This window comes from Trichoderma breve, chromosome 4, assembly GCF_028502605.1.
Source record: "Trichoderma breve strain T069 chromosome 4, whole genome shotgun sequence".
NCBI lineage: Eukaryota > Fungi > Ascomycota > Sordariomycetes > Hypocreales > Hypocreaceae > Trichoderma > Trichoderma breve.
Genome location: NC_079235.1, coordinates 3,690,827 through 3,714,060, shown reverse-complemented (window position 1 = coordinate 3,714,060; position 23,234 = coordinate 3,690,827). Strand labels below are relative to the sequence as shown.

The following is a 23,234-nucleotide window of genomic DNA, read 5'->3' as shown; positions in this document are numbered from 1 at the left end:
GTCCGAGCCACTAATGGGTGAGTGCATGGATCGGACGCATCTCACAACCATCTCGACGAATGGCATGGAACAGCTTCACGGGGAAACTGGCCTAGTTAGCACCTCCGTAGCGGCCCGAATGGAGAACGCAGGCACACTACCACCTTAGCACTGCGTCGAACCTCGAACAACACGACATGCGTCTACTCGCTACAGGTATTAAAGCCCATGCCAGGGCAGCTTTTCGTGAAAAATCACTCGTTGCGACCTAGCGTTGGTCTGTCTCACTTGTGTCGAAGCTACATTGACTGCTATTTTCGTTACAAAGGCGTGACAATGTCTTTGTGTTGGCTTGAGCAAGTTTTCTCAGATTCCCTTCCATCGACTAGCTTCGAAGGACTGAAATAAAGGGTTCTAAATCACATTGGATAACAAAGGCTCATTGTTTCTACCCTCTCATCCAAGAGATCTTTGCAGAAATCATTGATCGTTGCAATGCGTTCGTGTTAGCACTATTTTCTGGCCTCTAATTCAACGGAGCATTCATCGCGCTATCTGAAGTACCTACTAAGGACGCGTGAATGGGTATCCGACGGGCAAGCATAAACCATTAAAAAGTTAAGAATCGGTGCTATTGTATTTTTTTCTGTCTGTTATTCTGCGTGCCTATCTTACGACTTCACTCTTCGTTTTTCCAACCAGCCCATTAAGTCTTGGAAAATCCAACACATCACACTCGTTCCGCACATGGCATCAACTCGAAGCAATTTCAGCTTCACCAAAAGAACCACCAAGTTCTGGTTCTCGACCCCATCTTTTCTGTGACCTCGGTGGCCAGCACCTCATCACCCGTTGCAGACGGCATCATTGTGTTGCGATCCACCATGACATAGTCATCCTCACCCTCAAATAGCTCGACAAAGCCCTCGAAGTCGGAGGCAGCGTAAACGTCGAAGTCAGTGTAAAAGTCGGTGGCAAATTTAAATAGCTTGACGAGGCCCCAGAGGTCGAATTCAGTGTAAAATTTGACGGCATCCTCAGGGACCTTGACAACGGCCTCGGAATCGGACCCAGTGGAAAAGTTGTTGGCATCCTTAAAGAGCTCGACAAAGCCGTCGAAGTCGAAGTCAGTGTAAAAGTTGGTGGGCTCGACAGACTTGGGATCGAAGTTGGCCTTAAAATTGGCGGCATCTTTAAATAGCTTGATAAAGCCTTTGAAATTAAATTCGTATTTTTCATTTTCTTCTTTCCTTTCTCTTCTTTCCTCCCATTTGTTAGCCACCTTGATTATGAATTTGCAGGCGACGACTTGCTTGACCAGTTTCCTAAGGGCCTGAGTGACACCATCGTCAACTTTCATAGCACTAATAACTTTGTCATCAGAATTTGGCGGCGTCTTCGTCAGCTGCCTATTTACGCACCTCCACGTAAGTGTTATCTGTCTCTGCGTCACTGTCTGTGATAAATTCATCGAAGGGATTTTCAGCTACTTTTTCGTAATCTTTGCAGGCGATTTCGTCAACCTCATCGAATTTGTCGTCGACAGTCTCGTGGACAGGCTTGCCGGCGGTCTCGTGGACAGGCTTGTCAACAGTCTCGTGGATATGGACTTTAACTAGGGCTTGAATACGGGCTTTAGCTTGGACTCCAAGCTCGTGGAGATGTTCTTTATCGACGTCATGAACATGTATGCGGACTTTCTCAATCTTCGTAAAGAAGTCGTGGGCAATTTTGTCACCTTCTTTGGTGATAATCTCAGAAATCCTTTCTATTTTTCTCTCTCTGGCTTTCTCGTCGGATTTGCTGGCGTCGTGTTCCGCACAATGGGAAGCATACTCTTTGATAAGGCGGCGGAGATGTACTTCGAAGGCTTGAGAATCATATTTGGGCCATTTCTTCTCCGCAATGTCAACTGCACGGCCAACAATCTCTTCATAGATCGTCTTAGGGTTGGGGCCGCAATCTTGCTCGCCCACGCTGCTGCCTTCCCTGGAGACCTTATCAATAGGTTGAGCAAGCTCCTGGCTTGCTCGGGCATGATGATGCTTTATATGAGGGCTCATTGTTGCTGTCGCGAGATTTGATGGTCTTTGAAAGTTCTGCTCGGCTCAGTAGAGTTAGTATGTCTCGCACGTAAGGCGTGGCAGACGTACGTGTCCAAGGAGTCCTTACTATAGGTTGAGCTAACTTGGTAGGGTGTTTGTTGAATTCTGTGATGAATCATGTCAACGGGGGTAAGCTTTCCGGCACAAGAGGAGACATATATATAGCCAAGTGGAAGCCTCTTTGTTTGCCTGAACAATCACATGAAGAGCTATATTGCCTTTCTTTTCTTTTGTAAGACATATTCGGGGCCAATGAACAACTTGTGGTAAAATTAAAGGGTCCGCAGAACAAAGCTTCCTTTCAATTATTTTTCTAGTACTCCAGACGCCATCGTGACCAGTCGCTGTAATTACATGTCCATGCTCATCAGGTACATTTCCAAGATGCGCATGAATTTTGCGACAAACGCTTCCAAGTGAAAGATAACTTTTGTACCCGTCTTGATTCGGTGTTCATAGAACGCGGACCACTTTATGACCTCTCCTTTGAGCCCGTCGTCAATGAGACCCAGCAGCTTGAACGTAAGGGTCTTGAGAATCGTGGTTGGTGGGATGCAATGTGTGAGGAGATCGTACAGCTTGGCGCGCACCTGCAAGATCCTTGCCGGGGTGTGTTCCTCGATGATCTCTTTGGCGATCTGGCCAACCAGTGCTTCCCAGTCTGCAGGCGGGATTGGTGTGCTGTCTGTTACTTTCTCACTGTGGCGAAAGGGATAATTAGTAAAGAGACTCAGAACAGTCGATTCGTTGGACTTCACTTACTTCTGAGCGTGAACCGCTTCGTACATCAGTAGCGCGCGGCGCAGATTCCTTCCACTCTCCTCAGCTATCCGCTGGTGGAGCCCTTTGACAACTTCCCAGTTCTCTTTCTTTGCAGATTGCGCAAGGACGTCACAGATTTCGGCATGGGTCGGAGCGGCAACTCTGACGAGCAGTGTTCTTGAACGAATTGGCGCAATGATATTCGCTGTTGAATTGGCCAGCAGGATCAGACGCAGGTTGGGAGAGTATTTTTCCATTGTCCGACGAAGTGCCGCCTGCGCATCTCTCGTTAGGTGGTCTGCTTCATTGATAACGACGACCTTGAATCGCTGTTTCGCCGACTGGTCCACCTGCTGCGTCTGCGCTACTTCTTTCAGAAGATCTTGCACAACGACTCGATCGTATTGCCCTACGTCGGATGGTGTGATTTCCAAGTGGTAGTTTGAGGCGACAATGTTGAACTCGAGCTTTCGGTTGCTAGACGTCTGGAACACTCGTGCGTCGATCTTGATCTTCTCCACGCCGGGGCCGTACAGCTCCTTCAGCGTTGCCACTATTCTTGTTTTCTTCCCAGCTCCTGATGGGCCATAGACTAGGAGATGAGGGAAGTCGCCGCTTTGGGCCTGTGACGGGGGTTTAACGGTTAGCCATTGCAGCTGCGAATGTGAAGAATCGCATCATACGAGAGATTGAAGTCGTTCTGAAAGCTCATGGTGATATGACAGAGCCTCGAGAGATCGCGGGCGATGCTTGTCGACGATGAGAGCCATTGTGTTGGCTGTTGAAATTGGCGTGCTTATTGAATTGGAAGCTCCAAGATTTTGAAGGTTGGCAGACGCGTCGTCGCGTAAAGTGCTGTGCGATGAACTCAGGGTGGGGAAGTCTAGGTGCCTGTTGCAGTTCCCTGCAGCCACTGGACGAAGCTGGTTTTACGGCCAAAAAAAAAAAAAAAAACTTCAAGGCCGTTAGCTATGTTGCTATGGTTCAACGACTCCATTAACGTGCACTTATACGGCTTCGAGTTTACAAAGTTAGTATTTAAATTGCTGTTTAAATTTTTTTCACCATTGTCCCTCTAAATATCCTCCTTGTGAGTATTCTTCCAATTGAATCTGTCTTGGTAAAAATATACAGAATTGCCGACATGGTGGGGATGATCCTTGCTTGAGACCCATGCTCATATGTTCGTTATTTCTTTTCTATTTTTTCATCAGGCGGCTTTTGTTTTATGTACAAGTTCTTATGGTACATGGCATTCTCATTGATATTTATGAGGACCCAGACGGCGCAGATGTGCTTCCGGCTTCAGCGGTTGTTGTAGAAGTTGATACCTCAATAAGCTCTTCAGGGGCAAGCTGCTTTCTGGGTCTCTTAAGATCCTCCAGTGTGATACCGTCCAGCTTGGTAATTCCAACGACGGGAGCGTCACCCTTCTTCACAAATTCCCACTGGCCTGTAATTCAGTTAGTGGTGGTCTGGAAGGTAGACCATAGTGATGATGTTTCGCACCTGGGAGCTTATTGCCAGCCAACCGGAAAGCGTCTCGAACAATCTGCTCGTGGATTCGGCCCTTGATCTCAAACAGGACTTGGCTGACTGCCATTCTTGTGGCCCAGTGATCAAAAGAACCTTTTCCTTTGCCCATTCGCATCTATTACACCATTTAGCTTGCCATTCCCCTCTTGACAGTTTGAAGAGCAAGTCCGTACCTCATTACCGCTGACGTAGACACCAACGTTGCAGCATTTCCTCTTGTAAAGTCGGTATTTCTCTCCTCGGAGTCGCACTTTGATCGTATCCTCAGCCATCTTTAGTGACTTGGCGCTGATTCTTCGGTGGTGGTCAACCATGCGCAGTCCGTAGTCGCCCCAAATGACTGTTGTGCCCTTTGTAGACCCTCCCGTCGCTACTCGCGGTCGTCCCTTTGCCATTTTCTTCTTTCGGTTCAAGCTAGGCTCGAGCCATGTGCCCATCCTGGCCGGGCTTGTGGAAAAGGCCCTGCCATTCTGGAGCAGAGCGGCACTGAGGACCTTGGACTGGTGCTGAATCGGGGCCCTTAGTTGTCGCAACGGGGTGCATGCGGAAATCTTCAGCCCCTGGAAAGCGTTCAGCAATGCGGAAGCGCCATTGGACCTCATGGCGTCGGTTTGGCCGCTTGGTTCGGCTTGTCTCGAGATATCGCACGACTGCTCCGATATCTTGAAAAGAATCCCACCATGGCATGGATCCGTCTCGTGGTGGGGCCTGAGATCTCAGGCCCCGAGCGCTGCTGCTTACTCATCCGGCAGCATCAGGCAATTAAGCCCAGGTCACGCACCTCGCGTCAGCTTCGCGTTGCGCTGCAAGTGGGATCTAGTGCACGTCACTGAACAATTTCTAGGCTGCATCTTCCCTCTGCTCGCCGGACCCGCGATTGGTCAGGCAACAGCACCAAATTGCAGTGGAAGAGACCCCTGGGAAGGCTATATCAAGGCTATATCTTGTCTTGTCGCCTCCGTCAATTTTATTGTCTCTTAGCACTTCATCTGCGTTTGAGTAGCGGGACACAATGCCTGATATCCGATCATTCTTCGCGCCAAAAGGTGGTGCTGCCCCCAAACCTGCGGCCCCCAAACCAGAGCCACCGGCGGCCAAGGGCAAACGAGGAAGTGAGTGTTTCTCATCCATAAGTCATCAATTGATACTGACTAGTATATAGAAGGCCGGAAAGTTGTTGAAGATAGTGATGATGAAGTTGTAGAGTACTGTCACCCCATTTCAAGCTATCCCATGGTTCACGCTCCATCTCTAACCGAACATACAGAGAGAAGAAGCCTGCGCCGAAACCGGCGGCAAAGAAAAGGTATTTACTGCGATAGTCTATTCTTGTTTTCTGCCTTGTCATTGTGATTTTCCTCTCTAAACCCATATCAGGGAGACGGAGCCTAAAGGCGTAGCGATATCCGCCGACGACTATTTTGCTTCATCGAAAGATTCCAAACCAGTCAAGGCATCTCAAACGCCCAAGAAGAGCAGTAGCAAAATCGTTATCGAGGCCGAAGTTCCCGTTAGATCTAGCCCCCGGGCCAAGAAAACCACAGCAAAACCGGCCGCTCCAGAGGATGAGGATGAGGACGTAGCTCCTCGATCGAAAAAGGCCAGGACCTCGTATAAAGCTCCTCCTGTTGACGATGATGACGATGTGTATATGGATGATGGCGATGAGGATGGAGATGACATCTTTGCTGCTGACGCCAAGGGTCGTAATAAGCGCAAAACCGATGATTATGAGGAGGAAGAATCAGAAGACGAAGTTCTACCAAAATCAAAACGACTTGCCTCACGAGGACGACCTGCTTCTGCCAAGAAGACTGAAGAGAAGCCAGCTACCAAGACTGCATCAGCCAGTAAGAAGCGAAAGTCACCAGAGCAGGAATCAGATGACGAAGAAGAAGAGCTACCGAGAAAGAAACCTACAGCTGCAAGCAAACCTCGAGCACCAAGGGCAAAGAAGGCAGACGAACCCGAAGATGAGGACATTCAGAACATTCTTGACAGCGTAGCCACCGTGAGAGCGCCAACACCACCACCAAAAGATCCCAATGCGAAATTCGACTGGAGAAAAGCTGCCTCAGGGGGGGGTAATGCCGCTGCGGCGCCTACCCTTCCAGCCGGCGAGCTTCCAGAAGGCGAAGAGGAGTGTCTCAGTGGATTGACTTTTGTTTTCACTGGCGTGTTGCAAACCATTGGTCGCGATGAGGCTCAAGCACTGGTGAAGCGATATGGCGGCAAAGTTACTGGCCAACCCAGTAGCAAGACAAGCTTTGTCGTGCTTGGAGGAGATGCTGGGCCATCCAAACTAGCCAAAATCAAGGCAAACGGCATCAAGACAATCGATGAGAATGGCCTCTTTGACCTGATCCGCAAGCTTCCAGCATTTGGCGGCACCGGCAAGGGTGCTCAGAAGGCGCAAGAAAAGAAGAAAGCGGAAGAGGAAAAGGTGAAGCAGCAAGTTGCTGAAATGGAGGCAGAAGAAAAAGCAAAGAAGCTAGAAGCGGAGAAAGCAGCGAAGAAATTGGCTGCATCCCGAGGCTCAACAAGCAGTGCACCCGTTGAGCCTGCGAAGGCACCTGATATGCTTCTTACTTCTAAATACGCCCCGACACAGTTGAATCACATATGCGGCAATAAGGCGCAGGTGGAAAAGATCCAGAATTGGCTTCGAAACTGGCCAAAGTCCAAGAAGTACAATTTTCAGAAACGTGGCGCTGATGGCATGGGAGGCGAGCGAGCCATCATTATCTCTGGCCCTCCCGGCATTGGAAAAACTACAGCAGCACACCTGGCGGCTAAGCTCGAAGGTTACGATGTATTGGAGAGCAATGCTAGTGACACACGTAGCAAGAAGCTTGTCGAGGCCGGCGTTAGCGATGTTATGAACAACACGTCCCTGCTGGGATTTTTTGCAGGAGATGGAAAATCTGTGGATTCCACCAAGAAGAAGATCGTGCTCATCATGGACGAAGTTGATGGTATGTCGGCTGGTGATCGCGGCGGAGTTGGCGCCCTGGCCAAATTCTGCAGGAAGACGGAGGTGCCGTTGATCCTCATCTGCAACGAGCGAAGACTGCCAAAGATGAAGCCTTTCGACCACGCTGCGTTTGATATAAGATTCAACCGTCCGACGGTCGACCAAGTCCGCTCTCGAATCATGACTATCTGCCATCGAGAAGGCCTGAAACTGCCTCCTCCAGTTGTTGATGCTCTCATTGAGGGTAGTAACAAAGATATTCGCCAAATTATCAACATGATTTCTACGGCAAAACTCGACCAATCGTCCATGAGCTTTGACCAAACCAAGGCCATGTCAAAAGCCTGGGAAAAGCATGTTGTCTTGAAACCTTGGGATATCTGCCAAAAGATGCTTGCTGGTGGCCTATTTGCACCCTCTAGCAAAGCAACGCTCAATGACAAGATTGAACTGTACTTCAATGATCACGAGTTCAGTTTCCTCATGATTCAGGAGAACTACCTTCGCACCAAGCCCATGGCCCTGAGCGGTTCGGGATATAGTGGCAGAGAAGCTACTTTGAAAGCACTTGAGCTCTTTGATCAAGCAGCAGAAAGCATTAGCGACGGCGACTTGGTGGACCGCATGATTCATGGACCGCAACAGCACTGGAGTCTGATGCCTACACATGCTGTTTTTAGTACTGTGCGACCTGCCAGCTTCATTGCTGGCCAGTTGATGGGATCCAACTTTACTTCCTGGCTTGGAAATCACAGCAAAACTGGAAAATTGGGCCGGTATATTCGGGAAATCCACTCTCACATGCGACTCAAGTCATCGGGAGATCACAACGAAGTTCGACAAGAGTACCTGCCGCTACTGTGGTCTCAAACGGTGGATCGATTGCAGAAAGAGGGGAATGAAGCAGTGGGAGAAGTTATTGAGCTGATGGACAGCTATTACCTCACTCGGGAAGACTTTGACGCCATCCAAGAGCTTGCAGTTGGTCCCATGAATGAGGAGAACGTCACTATTGAGACCAAGACGAAGGCTGCTTTCACTCGAACGTAAGTAATTTGCATTACCCACTTTCCCCTTTCCTTCCAATGATTTTCATTTTTGCGATGCTAATTCGATATAGATACAATGGCATGACTCATCCATTACCATTCATCAAAGCCACCAATGTTTTTGCACCGAAGAAGCAGACCAAAGATGCGCCAGACTTGGAAGAAGCCATTGAGGAAGAAGACGACGCCGAGCTGCTGGAGGCACCAGATGCTGATGAGGATGACGAAGTTGACCTCAAGAAAGACAAATACATCAAACAGCCCAAGGTCAAGAAGCCAACAAAGAAGGCGACAAAGGTCGACACTGGAGATGACGACACTACAGACTCGAAGCCAAAGGGCCGCGCCAAGGCCAAGGCATCCGGAGCAAAGGGAAAGGCAAAGAAATAATGTGCCTGCTCGGGATGAACGACCGTATGTCACCTTTCAATGTATAACTTATTATGACGAACATTACTGGAGCCGCCTTGCAGGCCGCTGTATAATATTGACTGGTTGGTGTCAAATGTAAAAAGAGAGAAAAACAAGAATCGGCGTGGTACAACTTGCTTTTTATGTCATTGCAGCATCGAATTTTACGACTATTAATGTTAGAGACGGATGGCTGGTGGATTTCTTCATGGCGGAGTTGTATCTCTAGATAAAATCATTGCAAGTCATGTCACAAAGACTCCTTATATGAGCATCAGGTTGTTCAAGTGTGTATCGTTCCGCTTGAAGCGGTTGATTAAAGGGCGGCTCATCTGATTGCCGCTCAGAGGACGCAAAGTGGTATGTACATGTATGGATATCCGCTCATACAAAAGATTCTCTCTTCTTTCTCTTCTTTTTTTTTCATCTTCACATTCATGTGTCCAACTGTAATGCGTTACCCTTGTTTTCCCTTTTTCATCGCCCTTGCTCAGGTTTCCCGAACCACTATGCAGATATTATAAATGATGTTTTTCTTTTCAAAGCCGTCATCGTGAGAGGAGCATTATACACTTTTTGACCTAACGCCAAGCCAACGCAAATTCCGGTAGTAGTACAAGTAAGAGGTGTTTGTTGTATGATTGTTTCGAATCATTTCATTTACACATCTTGAGGTATAGGTTTTTTCTTCTTCATCTTTTAGTTCATGTCTTCTTTGTTTCTTCGAAGTGTTCAAGGAGGTGATAGAGATAGGAAGGAGAAATAGTTGAGTTTTTTTTCTTCCTTCCTTTAAGCGTTCTTGACGACGCCGACCTTGGCAGCACGCAGAACACGGCCGTTGAGCTTGAAGCCCTTCTGCTGAACGAAGAAGACGGTGTTGTCCTCCTTGCCAGGCTGAGGGGCCATGAAAGTAGCCTCGTGCTCGTTGGGGTTGAACTTGTCGCCATCGGGCTCCAGGCGCTCCAGGCCGTGCTTGGCCAGCGTCTGGATGAGGATACCCTCGGTCATCTTGAGGCCCTCATAGAGGTTAGCGAGCTCCTGGAGATCCTCGCTCTTCTCCTCAGCCTTGAGCTTGTCCGCAGGGACGGTGGAGAGGGCGCGGTCAAGGTTGTCGACGCTGTCGACGAGGTCCTTGGCGAACTTTTGGATGGCAAAGTCGCGGGCGGACTTGACCTCACGTGCGGTGCGGTCTTGGAGGTTGCGGAAGTCGGCGACGGTGCGCATGCATTTATCCTGCGAGAAGAGTTAATAACAATGCATTGGATGTTTTTTTAAACCTTATTGGCGTAGAAAAAGTGTAGAGAGAGAGAATACAAACCTTCCAGTCGCGAGCCTCCTTGTCCTTGGCCTCAAGGTCCTTCTTCAGCTGAGCAACTTCGTCAGTCTCGCCATTCTTCTTCTCGCCCTCCTTGGCGTCAGCCTTTTCCTCAGCAGCCGGAGCCTCCTTGGTATCTGAGGACTCCTTGGTCTCGCTGTACCATCGGCTAGCGATAGGCTGGAAAGATCTTATTGAGATGGCGGGGGCGGCAGTCTGAATTTGAGGCCGAAGAATTGCTCGGCTGGCAGCGATGGGTGTTGAGCGCAGAGCTCTGGAAGAAGAGGCGAGAGCTTGTCGAAGCATGATGAATGATTTATGAGGAAAAGTGAGGCTGGTGAAGATTTGTGAAGACGATCAATTGGGCTGCTCTGGTGGTGAAGAAGCTCGGTTATGTCTGCTATTTGACTGGACTTGTATGAGGGGAGGCCATAAAAATTCCAATGACTTGGCCCGCCTCCGGCCTGCGCCGGTTCAGCCCACCAGCCGGGCGGATCATTGACGGCCCGGGGTATGTTCTGTGCTCCGTACTTGTGCCGGCAGCAGCATTGCAAAAGGTGGGAGGTTAGGTGCACTAAAGTACACGCTACTTCGCGGGGCAGGCTACTGGCTCGCGCTGACTAAGTAGACTGTACCTTGGAGGCTGGGCTACGTCGCGCTGTGGCTACCTGGAGGGACAAGTGAAGCTCAGATCGAGATTGTGCATCAGCATCAACCTCAGCTTCATTCAACACCAGCATTTCACCATTCACGCCGAAGACGGACATCCTCGGCCTTGCGATACACGAGGAAACACATCGGATTAACGATTCTGCCGCTGTTACCATCATCGCCTCCCGAACACCGCACTTAAAAGCTCCCCGACCTCGACTCAACCTACTCCCCTCCCACCATGGCTGCCGGCGACTCGAGCCGGGTCAAGGAAGCCCAAGACCTCGTCAAGACGGACCCGAGAAAGGCAGAGGCTGCTTTCAAAGACATCATATCCAAGGCCCCTGCGGCAACCTCAGACGCCGCCACGCGCGAATATGAAGCTGCTTTGATAAGCTTGGGAGAACTCTACCGGGATGAGAAGTCAGTTGTGATGGCCGCGGAATTGTGTGTTTGCTGAGCTAATCTCTCCAACAGGAAGACTCAGGAACTCGTCACTTTGGTGCAGGAAAGCCGGACGGTATTCTCATCCTTTGCCAAGGCCAAGTCCTCGAAGCTCGGTATGTCTCGCCTCTTGATGATTCGACTCAAAGCTTAGCCTTTGGGATATATGAACGCTGACTGATTGATGCCTTGGCAATATATAGTCCGCCAGCTTCTGGACCTCTTCAAAGATATCCCCAACAGCGTCGACGTCGAAGTTGCCGTTACAAAAGACTGCATAGAATGGGCCACCTCCGAGCGCCGTGCCTTCCAGCGCCAGGATCTCCAAGTCCGCCTGGTCACCCTCTACATGTCCAAGCAGACCTACTACGACGCCCTCACCCTCATCAACGGCCTCCTCCGTGAGCTCAAGCGCCTCGACGACAAGCTCCGCCTCGTCGAGATCCAGCTCCTCGAATCCCGAGTCTACCACGCCCTGGGCAACATCCCCAAGGCTCGTGCTGCTTTGACGAGCGCGAGGACAAGCGCTGCCAGCGTTTATACCCCTCCGCTGTTGCAGGCCAATCTCGATATGCAGAGCGGAATGCTGCACGCTGAAGATAAGGACTTTAACACGGCGTTCTCGTACTTTATCGAGGCATTGGACGGATATCACACCCAGGAAGAGGCTCCCAAGGCCCAGGCTGCATTGCAGTACATGCTCCTCTGCAAGATCATGTTGAACCTGGTTGATGACGTCAACCAGCTCATGGCATCCAAACAGGCTGTCAAATATGCTGGAAAGAACCTCGAGGCCATGAAGGCTATTGCCCGTGCCCACGCAAACCGATCTTTGGAAGAGTACGAGCGAGCACTGTCTGCTTACCGATACGAGCTTGGCAGCGACACCTTCATCCGCAACCACCTTCGCCGCCTGTACGATGCCCTGCTGGAGCAGAACCTCATCAAGGTCATTGAGCCTTTCTCACGAGTCGAGATTGACCACATTGCCAAGATGGTGGGTCTTGATACCCAGCAGGTGGAGAGGAAGCTGTCGCAGATGATTCTCGACAAGGTCATCATTGGCGTCTTGGACCAGGGTGCTGGCTGCCTTATTATTTACGATGAGACACAGCGGGACGAGTCGTATGACTCTGCTCTAGCGACTATTGAGAAGCTGAGCAATGTTGTGGATGTGCTGTACACAAACCAGGCCTCCATGCTTGAGTAGACGAAAAATACAATGGGCATGGGAGATGGGAATTGATGGCTAGAGAGGATGGATCTTGTATTGTAATGTGTTAGTCACGGTAGATGAGGCGTTCATTCATCCAAAAGACTCGCCGTCCCTACTGAAACAATTCGTCCTACTTTCGTTTTTGTGATACAAAAAAGGTACAGTTCTGTTAACTCAAGATGTGATTCTTCTCATTCCATCATAGCATAATTCATTCTCTCCATGGAGACAAAAGGGTAACAGAATAGCCGACCTTACCGTAATCCACAGATTCATACATACAAGAAGCTATGGTAGTTCATCCAAGTATGAACAAAAAAAGGTAAACCATGTTTCCCCCTTAAACCAAACCGAACAATCCAACCGCTCAAAGTGGTATCTTTTTTCCTAAATACAGTTGTAATAAAAAGCAAACCCCGAACCAAAAAAGCCAAAAGCCTAGCCAGAGCCAAAGTAAATCAAACCGGTTCCCCCTTTTCCAACGCCAACTCATGCATACGTATCTGTTTTGTGCTTCGATTACCTTTCCTTGACTCTTCCAAACACCGATGAAATGCTATAAAAATCTACAAAATCGATCTGTTCCGTTTCTGCCAGTCATGAATCCAAAAAATACAACTGTACCGGCAGAACAAGTTTCAGGTTAATATGATAAATAATGGTCAACCCTTTCCGGATTGTCGTCACATTCAATGGAAGATAACTCCGGGTGACGAGCCTACGGAGTTTCGACGTCGTTGTGCTTCTCCGAGAATAAGTGCAAAGAGTCTCTTGGCGAGCTCGCCTTCATCCCAGCCACCTATCTGGGACTTAAAAGCGTCGACGCACTCGAGATGCCACTTCTGTAGCACCAAAGACTCGCCCATGCTAGTGACGACTTTTCCGAGGTACCGTCGGGAGACAGGCTCGTACTCTTCGCTAAAGGGGCGCTGTCGCCGCATTTGCAGAAGTGTATCGAGGAAGATCCAGTGTCGGCGGGTCCAGACCGTCTCGGAGGGGGGCTCTCGTCTTCCTCGCTTCTTTGCTGATCGTTTCTTTGTCACCCCTGCGGGTTGAATGACCTTCGGTGCGAACTTTTGTGGCGGTTGCTTCTGCTGCCTGCCCATGCTTCCTTTGCCTGCCCGCGGCTCTGCATGGGTTGGTACGGCGGCGGCGGCGGCGGCGGTGCGGATCTCCTCCTGGGATACCTCTTCGTTAGCTCGGCCGCGTTGTTCGCGAATTTGAGCTTGCTCTTGAGGCGACAACACGCTGCTTGTAAACTCAACCACTCGTCCAGGAGTATGGGGTTTCAGAGGAGAGCGAAGACTTGATTTCTTTGGCGAGGCATGCTTTGAAGGCAGTGGCCTCAATGCGGATGGGCTGGTGGGCGAATTTCCATTCGCACTCGAGGTTTCGAGCTGCCACCTATGAATATCGTCATGTGTCAACTGCATCCTTGGGGGAGTTGCAGCTGCGAGTGAAGACGAGGGCTGGAAGAAGGATTCGCTAGATTGCCGCGGCCGCGGCGTAAAGTTTTGCTTCTGAGGAATGACGGGGAGTGAAGCTTCTCCAGGAGGAGTGCCAGGAGATGCGGATTGCTGAGCCACTTGCTCCTCAGCCAGAGGATCAGGCCGAACAGTTGAAGATATAGGATCTTTGCGGCGAACAGTTCGCGGAACATTTCCATTCTGAGAAGGTCTTGAAAAGATTCCTGTCGCAGGCACTGCTGGAGGTTCTTGTCGGGGTTTAGCAGGCTCTGCTTGCTGAACGGTTGCCTCAGCATGTTTTTTGGATTTGGGTGACAGGAATTTTTCAGCCAACAAGCCGGGAATAGCAGCTGGTGAGGAGAAAAAGGATGATAGGTCAAACCGCTTGGATTTAGACGCAGTTACGGGCTGCTGTTCTTGCTGATTCCGTGAAATCACAGAGTGCTCCTCGCCTCCAAAGTTCTCCTCAGCGCGCCGGCTAATCGACTGCCTCATGCGAGATGATTTTGACAAATCATTTGGAGCAGTAACAGCTGCGGCAGGTGCTCGTTTTACGTCTCTCCAGGAACTCGAATGGTCCGGTACCGCGCCGCGATCTTGTGCCAATGGCATCAGCGGCTGCTGAAATTCTTGGCGAGGCGGTACTTCTCGCCGTGCTTCGTATTCCCAGATATCAATATCATCGTCATCGTCCTCTTCATCTTCTTCATCCTCTTCGAGTTGCTGTTCCTGCATTTGTTGCTCATATTCCTGCTCCGGTTCCGGTTCCTGTTCCTCTAGCTCCTCCAACTCCTCTGGCTCCTCTTCTTCCTCAGGCTCCTCTTCTTCCTCTTGCTCTTCCTCTTGCTCAGTCTCTTCCTCTGCTTCTACCTCTTGCTCCTGCTCTTCCACTTCCTCTTCCTCTTCATCCTCTTCCGCTTGCTCCTCCTCTTCCTCTTCGTCCTCTGCGGCGCCATCAACTTGAACAAAGGGAATAGCATGCCTAATGCTCGAGAAACGCGATGATTGCAGGAACGAGTTAACGCCCTTTATAAGAGGACTTATTGGACCCTCCCTTTCGAACCAGTTCGTGGCACTGCCACTCGGTGGCGTGTTGCCCAGAGAGCTTGCTACGGATTCTCTTGATGATGGTCGCTTCCTATGTAGGACTTCCTTTGGCCCAATATCAAGTGGCTGGCGTACACCGCTACTGCGCATACCAAAAGCCGCGGTTTTAGCAGTGACTGTATGACTCACAGACGCCCTGTTAATAGTCGACTGGTCGCGACCAAAAGGGAATATCTGTGGCGGGCTTTTGCTCGAGAGCTGATATCTGTCTTCTTTGGCACCTTGTGATGACTCTTTGCTTGCGGAACTCCTGAACGGGCTTCCCAGATGTTTCTCTCGGTCTCCTGGTGAGGGTGGATCTGAAGTGACATTTTGTAAAACACGGCCAGCTCGCATTATTGAAGATAGCACAGGTCGTATTGCCGGATACTGCACGGGTTCTGGAGGGACGACGGTTTGAGGGTCCTGGAGTGGCGATGACATCTGATGGAGTGGTGTGGCTTTCACTGGCTGCGCTTCGTACTCAGGTGTCGGCTCCAATTGCTCGGGTTGCTCTAGAGGATCGGAGCGCATTTCTTCGTCGGCATGATAATCTTTGTGCGCAGGCTGTTGGCGTGCAAACGGGTCTGCCCCTAAGCGATGTGAAGATTCGTAGAGGTGCTCTTCGGGCTCTTCGAGCTCTTCGTGTTCCTCATGCTCCTCATGCTCGTGCTCGTGCGTCTCGTACTCCTCGATTTCTTCATGACCGTCGTGCTCTTCCTCTTCTTCCTGCTGCTCTTCATCTTCTTCCATTTCTTGTTCCAGTTGTTCCACTTCTTCCTCTTCATCATCTTGCAGTCCATGCTCTTCAAAGTCTTCCATTTCTGCCTCCTCCTGATTGTCTTCCATTTCTTCATGTTGTTCTTCGTGGTCTGTTAGCTCTTCTTCTCCTCTTTCCTCCTCCTCCTCCACCAACTCCAGGTCCTGGTCCGGTTCTTCTTCATGTTCATCGTGTTCTTCAAGTTCCTCTTGTTCCGCATGTTCATATTCTTCTTGTTCTGCGTGTTCCTCATATTCTTCCTGCCCTTCGTGCTCTTCGAATTCTTCATGCCCTTTGAGTTCCTCATGCGCCTCGTCCTCACTTTCTTCGACGACATCCCGTACGGGAGAACTTATTATATCAGGCGATGGCGGTGTTGGTAGCCTAATCGTGCTTGGCCCAGCCGTTCTCTGGATTTGTGCAGTTAACGGCCCTTCGTCTGCCACTTCGTCTGCATCTTCCTCGACATATTCTTCAACGTCATCTTCCGCAGGTTCTTCGGTATGCTGGGCTGGTTCCTCCTCGGCTGGTTCCTCCTCGGCAGGCTCTTCTTCCTCTCCATGCAATCCATATTCCATCAGATCAACTTCTCGTTCGGTTCGAGTGGCGGCGAAATTTATGGGCTTAGGGGTGGCAGCATCAAGAAAATTCTGAGGAATCTCGGAAAAGGAGTCTTCGTAAATTTTCGACTGACGCTCTTGGGAATGTGAGGATGCCGGCCGTTTGCCAATCTTAGTGGGGGTCGGCTCCTCCTCCCGTTGGTCGAACTTGAAGAGTCTCCCTGACCTCTTTGCGGCTGACCTCAACAGTGTCGTCTGGTGTCTTGTTGGTGATGATCCCATCTTCTTAGGTTTGCGAGACCACCACGGACTGTCACTCAGACGCGCATTTCTGGCGGATTCCCGTATGATCGGAATGAATTCCACCTCCTTTTCTGGCGAGTCTTCGAGCTCGGGAACTTCAGGAATTTCGATTGCCTCTGTGATGTCTACTGGATCACTGGATTGAGCAACTTCTTGTCTTAATGAAGCCAGAGTATTGTTGATTATGATGTGTGTGTCTTCGCCAAGCTCGTCATCGTCATGGGCAGTGCTGTTGCCAATGTAACTGTTCTGCAAGGAAGGGATGGAATCCATGAAGATCATACTAAAATCCTCACCCTGTGCAATCGTGTCGTTGGTCTGAGAGCTAAAGTCATGGTGTTCATCCACGGTGGAATGGTCGCTTGCTTCTGGAGCACGGTCAGTGTTTCTACTATCAGCAGCTCCAAGCGGCCTGTTTTTGGAAGATAATGATATTGTTGAAAGCTGTGCTGAGGCCTTAGGTGTCGGCTCATCATCATCGTCCATTGATTCTGTATCGGCATTGGATGCAGCATTAGCACCTGAAGCACTGCCATTGGCACGTTGTCTCGAGGGAGGCTCGGTTTCGCTTGGCCGGCGAATATCTTGTAAACTTCTTTCAGCTGCCGCTTCTTCCGTGATTCCGACCAACTCATCGGGGGCCATTGCCCGTCGTCTTCTCCCTCGTTTCGCGGTTCCTAGCTCGCTGGACGGTTGGACAGCCTTGTTCTTGGGCGGACGCCCTCGCTTTGCGGTTGCAGGCGTGGCCTGAACATTCTCTTTCTCTTCAAAATGTAGCTCCCCAGTGTTTCCCCCTGTGAATCTCTCTTCACGTATGCGACGTGGATTTCTGCTGATTGGTGATCCCGCCCTCCTCTTGACTCCCGCCGTGGGAAGAGGTGTTCCATTGGAGGGTCGAGCGCGGCTTCGTCTCCTACTAGGAGTTACCGCCGCTGTGAGCTCATCTTCGACGGATTCCCTCAGCGGGACCGTGGTCGTGATTGTGTCATCCGCCCTGCGCCGCACTGTGGGCGACTGAACCGGCGACTTGAAGAGCTTCCTCCTCGTGCCGCTGGATGCAGAGGCCATCTCGTCGTCGCCCTCCGTCTCGCCGGGGGCCAGTAACCGCTGCGGCGACAATAAATCCCGGGCTTGCAGCTCAAGCGTCTGTTTCTGTTTCCGTTTCTTGGACGAGGCTAGCGAGATTCTCCGTTGCGGGCTGCGCGACACGCGACGCGACGAAACCGATGACTGAGGCGCAAAGCTAGGATACGATATAGTGGGTTCGTTCAGCGGGTCAGGCGAGCTCATAATATCAACACTAGGCGTGTTGGGGTCCGCGATGCTGTGCCAGCGGAGGTTGAACGAAGCGGGTTGGAATCCGGTCTTCCTGCGCCGGGGCATCTGCAGCAAAGCAAATGTTTCATTCCAGATCCGTTGTCGCAGATGACATGGGCATGAAGCGCAGGGCCAGCCACCGCGTGAAGAAACTTGGGGGAAGCGTTGGAGGTATTCGTCACCGACTGAGACGAGAAAAGCTACATCAGCCTGGTGGCTTTTTCGGTTACTGCCCGCAGAGGTTTAGCCGATTCACCTTCGGCTTTTGGTTTTTTACAAAGTTGACATTGAACTTTCTTTTTATCGCAGTATCGTTACTCCGGTGCCGCTACACTTCACCTGTTACTGCTTGATGGACTTGATATGCACATGTACACATGCAATTGAAGTGACTTTCACGTTACGGAAGGGTGCCAAGTGACATGCTCTTCATTTCCCCAGACTTGACAGGGCTCATTCCCGGACGCCATGAAGCAACACACACAGTGACACAGTTCACACCAAAGTCTCGTGCTCGCACTAACAGCATCCAGCCAATTTAAAACACCCGCTTGCCACTTAGTGATTGCCGCCATCCCCGATCCAGCACCTACCTCGGCACCCGCATTTCTGTAATCACAATCCAACTGATCGATCTTCTCGCTACCAGAAATCCTTGCGCCCTCGAAGCCGCCCAAACCGCCCAAACCGCCCAGACACCCCGCCAAAGTCACATGCAATGCCCCCAAGCTCCAGCGCACTAGCGGCCTGCCACGGGGGAGGCATGACTTCATTCCAGCGCTCTCTTGCCGCGCTAAAGCGGAACAATGCGGTTACAGACACATCCGCCGGCTTCAAACTTGCAACAGGGACCTCGGCTTGCATCTGTCAGGGGCCCATCGACGACGGTTACACGTCTGGAAGAACCTTTAACCTTTGCTTCCCTCGCCGATATAGCATCGAGCTTCCGCACAATCGCATGCGATTCGAGAACCCGCCGTTTTACTCTTGTATCATCTTATCGTCGGGTACCAATTCGATAGCAAAGTCACTGGTCGCAAGAGGCGTCGCGATACTTCACCAACAAGCCGACCAAGCCGCCGATTTCAATTCCTCGATAGTCTAACACCATGGCTTCCAAGTCTCCCATTCCCCAGAACGACAATGTCGCACATGCCCTGGCTGGGGCTGGCGGTGGCATTTTGTCCATGATCTTGACGTAGGATGCCCTCCATTTCGTTCCAGGACTGCGACGTCACATCACGAGAGCGATTCCTTTGACTAACATTCATCCTCTTATAATAGCTACCCTCTCATCACCCTCTCCACCAGAGCCCAGGTCGAATCCAAAAAGGCCGAGAGCAAGTTCGTCGAAGCCATCCAGAAAATCATCGCGCGCGAGGGCGTCTCGGGTCTCTACTCGGGCATCAACTCGGCCCTGTTCGGCATCAGCGTCACCAACTTCATCTACTACTACTGGTATGAATGGACCAGGGCCTTCTTCGAAAAGGCCGCCACCCGCGCCGGCCGCGCCAGCAAGAAGCTCACCACGATCGAGTCCATGATCGCCGGCGCCATTGCCGGCTCCGCGACCGTCATCATCACCAACCCCATCTGGGTCGTCAACACGCGCATCACAACGCGCCGACAGGACCCGGATCTCGAGGCCGGTGCTGGCGCCAAGGCGGCCAAGCCTCCCACCACTCTGGGGACCCTCATGGCCCTCTTGAAGAATGAGGGACCCAAGGCCTTGTTTGCCGGAGTCATCCCAGCCCTGGTGCTGGTCATCAACCCCATTCTCCAGTACACACTCTTTGAGCAGATGAAGAATACCGTGGAGAAGAAGAGAAAGATCACTCCCACCATGGCGTTCTTGCTGGGGGCCTTGGGCAAGCTTTTTGCCACTTCAGTGACATATCCTTACATCACTGTTAAGAGCCAGATGCACGTCGCTGCCCATAGCGAGAAGAAGGAGAACATGTCTCAGGCCTTGAGCCGTGTCGTCAAGGACGAAGGTTATTCTGGTCTATACAAGGGTGAGTCAATTTCATCTGCCAGTAGAGCATAAAATATCATGAGAGACTAACAAAAAGTGAATCGCAGGTATTGGCCCCAAGGTTACTCAGAGTGTCCTAACAGCGGCCTTCCTGTTCGCCTTCAAGGATGTTCTCTACGAGCAGATGGTGAGGCTCAGGATGGGCCGCAAGAAGGCGTAAAGATGCCTCTACTACAACTGGTGGTTGCTTGCTACCACAAAAAGCATGCACTCTCTTCCAACAACTTGTATCACTGTATCAGATGCCAGGTTGGGGGCCCAATAGATAGGGGATGTAATTTTCTTAGGCTGTACCATAAGTGTACCATCACCACAGGTAAGGTGACTTTCATGAAAGGGTGGTTAATATCCCTGGAGGTATAGAATGGGTTTCCGGAATGACTTCGAACGAATTTTAGGTTGATGGATGTATGTCACGAATGGATACCTTGGGCCTGTTCTTTTCTTTTGCTTCTTTTTCACCTTCTTACAAACGCTCAGGGAGCGAGGAAAAATAAAAGATGCGATTTCAATAATTCATTTTCCTTTATTAAATATTTACATGGGCCTGCTCTCATGCTAATGGCACTATCTTGGGGACAATCCATGATTCATGATATGCCTTTTCCGGAGTTGGAATCTCGACCTTGATCTTCAAATTACCCAAATCCTTTGACTTTTCCACCGCCTTTGCCACCGCCGAAATGGCAATTTTCGTAGCAATGCACGACTTGAGTCCATTTTTGGTAGCCGCGGCCCATCGCTGATGAGAACCGACTGAGAAGGATTCCTCGGCAGTCATCTTGCTCAGAGCCTCAAAGCCCCTCTTGGCGCCTTCCACTGCTCTCTCCGCGTACTCAAAGAGTTCATCAATCTCCGTGTCGGGTTGCAGCGTTCCAGCCGTAAACTCTTCAAAGGTGGGCAGGACGGGAAGACCAACTGGCGCAAACGGTCTCATCCGGATCTCGTATCGGAGTTCATCGGTACTATACGGCCTTGGTGGTGCCTTTATGAGCTTGAGGCGATTCAAAACAGTGTACAGACAAGACAGAGAGTCGGACAGCTCCCAGGTGACGGCGGCGTCTAGCAGCGATAGGCGAGTGTACATGAGCGATCGCTGCAGCTGTGCGCCAATGGTGGGATCCGGGTTTCCCGGCCCCGGCTGGCCATGCGTCTCCTCAACCCTTTTGATGACAAACGATTTGATTCGTTCAGTGTGGTGGAGGCGGGACTTGGAGATGTAGTTGAGATACCAGTACATGCCAGCGAGTTCGTCGGCCTGGTAAATCTCCAGCTCAAAACCTAGCTGGATAATCTGCTCCATCTGCCGTAGCTTGTAGAGATATGTCCATGATGACAGGGGCAGCGAGTAAGACTCCACGCCGCCACTACCCATAGATGACCAGTGCATGGTCGGCTGCTCCTTTACCTTGACCTGAAGGATCTGGTCGATTTCTTCTGCATCCACCTGGAGACTCTCCCAGTCACGAAGAAGGTGACAGAGGGTCCTCCTCACGCGGCACCGATTCTGGCAGGTCGTGCGCAGGATATCCAAAAATGGTTGAGCTGCTCTTGTTCTGAAAAGCTCCATTTGCTGCGCCATGGCGTACCGTGGATCCTGAACAGCTTCAACTTCATCGTTAAGTCGATCAAGATACTGGTGTGCCGGCATCGTAAGAATGGCAAAGTCGTCGTCGAGAAGTTGGCGGATGCTCATAGACCCTAAAACTTCCATGGCGTCGAACAGGAATGTCTGTAATAGCGTTCGTACATATACTATAGGCTGCGGCTTCTTCGCTTGAAATGTAGATACAAATGTCTGTTTTTCGTGGTCAACATATATGGTCATCCACTGGGTCTGAGTCACTCACGAGTAAGCACTGCGAATCAGTATAATGCAGAACATCAATAAGCTCCAAGCCATCTTCGAATAGACTATTCAGGTGGCCGAAAGCGACGTCAAAGTCGAGCTGAACAATGGGCCTTGGAGGCATAGTGCTAGCCAGCTTCCGCTGTAATTTGGCGCTGAAGGCTTCATCCACCGGTGAAGCAAGAGAGTGAGATTTCTTCAAAGCCTGTAAGATGGCGAGACCCTCCTTCCAGGGCTTCTTCGCCATATCGGGTTCCTTCATATGTTTGGGGCATTCTACGGCATCCAGGAATATGTGCCTCAACTCTAACCGAAGCAGCAAGGCGTCGACGAGATTATCAGAGATGAAGCCTCGTTGTGACTTGAGAGCTGCTATGGCCTCGATTATGACGTCCCGGATCGAATCCGTTGGTAGGCTTGCCAAAAGGGTGCGGTTATATGTGTTTGTGACGAAATCTTCTTCCTGTACTTTGCGTTGAGTGAACATATCACCGCTGTTTGCTGAGTATGGATACTCACCTCGTAATAGTGCTCCGACTTGATTCTCTCGTTGACATAACCGCAGCTTTTAAGCATGCCCAGACAATACGCCCGCAGGACCTGGAGCATGGGCTGCTCGTTTGGGTCATGGCCGCCGTTGCGGATAAATGTAGCCTCTTGGATGCTTCGGGGATCCGGCGTTGAGAGAGCCTCAACGTAAAAGCTTGTGAAGAGGGTTTGAGAGAGGGGGTATCCCAAATGCCATGACATCTAATCAACTATGAGCCCTTGAAATATGACATGGCGCAATCTTTTCCACACTGACCTCATGGCATAAAAGCTGATCTATGATGCCGAGCACCTCCTCGGGCAGTAGTGGCTTGGAGACGTCGTAAAGATGTTCTACCTCAGCCTCCGTAGTAGAGCAGCCGCTGTCCATCTTGGGATCCATGATCTGTCGCCATGTAAGAAGATAGAAGCCTCGCACAAAGCAGTCTGCAGAACACGCACCTCCAAAGCGGCGACAGAGTCGAACAGCGTAAAGAAGCCATCTTTGACGATGGCCCCAGGCTCAAGGGCTGTTATTCGAAATCAGCTTACGTGCACTGCACGAGAACGCAATCAGATTACTCACTCTTGACAGCATCTGAAAATTTTGCTGTTATGTCCACGACGGCTATACCGTCGCTCCTGATGCTCGGCGGCAGCGTATCTTGAGGAGCAGAGCCCTGGCCCAGCGATAATCTCGCGATTTCTGCGTAGCCTCCAGATTAGAAATTTGCTGGGGATGAGGGGAGGATTGTGATGGCTTGAGCATCTTTTCGCACCGTCTGGCACCCCAACGCCAAAGTCAGCCATGGTTGTGGATGGTTTACACGCTCAGGGGATATTAGCTTGGCATTATTGCGCGGAATATGTCTTTGTTTTAACGAGAAA

The 23,234-nt window shown here is 50.7% G+C and overlaps 9 protein-coding genes across 9 annotated transcripts; 3 read left to right on the top strand and 6 right to left on the bottom strand.

The window, feature by feature from the left end:
- Positions 1-754: 754 nt before the first annotated feature.
- On the bottom strand, positions 755-2,042 carry T069G_07387 (uncharacterized protein; the record flags this gene model as incomplete). The annotated part of the gene is made up of 2 exons (XM_056174597.1): positions 755-1,312; positions 1,401-2,042. The coding sequence occupies 2 exons, from the start codon at positions 2,040-2,042 to the stop codon at positions 755-757; spliced, it is 1,200 nt and encodes a 399-aa protein (XP_056028176.1).
- A 392-nt stretch (positions 2,043-2,434) lies between these two features.
- Positions 2,435-3,616, bottom strand: T069G_07386 (DNA polymerase III, delta subunit domain-containing protein; the record flags this gene model as incomplete). The annotated part of the gene is made up of 4 exons (XM_056174596.1): positions 2,435-2,614; positions 2,675-2,783; positions 2,847-3,469; positions 3,530-3,616. 4 exons carry the CDS (start codon positions 3,614-3,616, stop codon positions 2,435-2,437), a joined length of 999 nt encoding a protein of 332 aa, XP_056028175.1.
- A 498-nt stretch (positions 3,617-4,114) lies between these two features.
- Positions 4,115-4,984, bottom strand: T069G_07385 (ribosomal protein l16p/L10e domain-containing protein; the record flags this gene model as incomplete). The annotated part of the gene is made up of 3 exons (XM_056174595.1): positions 4,115-4,299; positions 4,356-4,497; positions 4,556-4,984. The coding sequence occupies 3 exons, from the start codon at positions 4,982-4,984 to the stop codon at positions 4,115-4,117; spliced, it is 756 nt and encodes a 251-aa protein (XP_056028174.1).
- A 410-nt stretch (positions 4,985-5,394) lies between these two features.
- Positions 5,395-8,795, top strand: T069G_07384 (ATPase family associated with various cellular activities (AAA) domain-containing protein; the record flags this gene model as incomplete). Its single annotated transcript, XM_056174594.1, has 6 exons — positions 5,395-5,494; positions 5,545-5,587; positions 5,650-5,688; positions 5,760-7,885; positions 7,946-8,402; positions 8,477-8,795. 6 exons carry the CDS (start codon positions 5,395-5,397, stop codon positions 8,793-8,795), a joined length of 3,084 nt encoding a protein of 1,027 aa, XP_056028173.1.
- An 810-nt stretch (positions 8,796-9,605) lies between these two features.
- T069G_07383 (grpE domain-containing protein) lies at positions 9,606-10,437 on the bottom strand (the record flags this gene model as incomplete). Its single annotated transcript, XM_056174593.1, has 2 exons — positions 9,606-10,049; positions 10,135-10,437. 2 exons carry the CDS (start codon positions 10,435-10,437, stop codon positions 9,606-9,608), a joined length of 747 nt encoding a protein of 248 aa, XP_056028172.1.
- Positions 10,438-11,023: 586 nt separating this feature from the next.
- Positions 11,024-12,436, top strand: T069G_07382 (PCI domain-containing protein; the record flags this gene model as incomplete). Its single annotated transcript, XM_056174592.1, has 3 exons — positions 11,024-11,205; positions 11,260-11,342; positions 11,430-12,436. The coding sequence occupies 3 exons, from the start codon at positions 11,024-11,026 to the stop codon at positions 12,434-12,436; spliced, it is 1,272 nt and encodes a 423-aa protein (XP_056028171.1).
- A 695-nt stretch (positions 12,437-13,131) lies between these two features.
- T069G_07381 (uncharacterized protein) lies at positions 13,132-18,000 on the bottom strand (the record flags this gene model as incomplete). Its single annotated transcript, XM_056174591.1, has 1 exon — positions 13,132-18,000. One exon carries the CDS (start codon positions 17,998-18,000, stop codon positions 13,132-13,134), a length of 4,869 nt encoding a protein of 1,622 aa, XP_056028170.1.
- Positions 18,001-19,043: 1,043 nt separating this feature from the next.
- T069G_07380 (mitochondrial carrier protein domain-containing protein) lies at positions 19,044-20,129 on the top strand (the record flags this gene model as incomplete). The annotated part of the gene is made up of 3 exons (XM_056174590.1): positions 19,044-19,132; positions 19,219-19,949; positions 20,017-20,129. The coding sequence occupies 3 exons, from the start codon at positions 19,044-19,046 to the stop codon at positions 20,127-20,129; spliced, it is 933 nt and encodes a 310-aa protein (XP_056028169.1).
- Positions 20,130-20,522: 393 nt separating this feature from the next.
- On the bottom strand, positions 20,523-23,156 carry T069G_07379 (mak10 subunit, natC n(alpha)-terminal acetyltransferase domain-containing protein; the record flags this gene model as incomplete). The annotated part of the gene is made up of 7 exons (XM_056174589.1): positions 20,523-21,767; positions 21,820-22,281; positions 22,338-22,568; positions 22,624-22,752; positions 22,809-22,876; positions 22,933-23,052; positions 23,126-23,156. The coding sequence occupies 7 exons, from the start codon at positions 23,154-23,156 to the stop codon at positions 20,523-20,525; spliced, it is 2,286 nt and encodes a 761-aa protein (XP_056028168.1).
- Between the last annotated feature and the right edge of the window lie 78 nt (positions 23,157-23,234).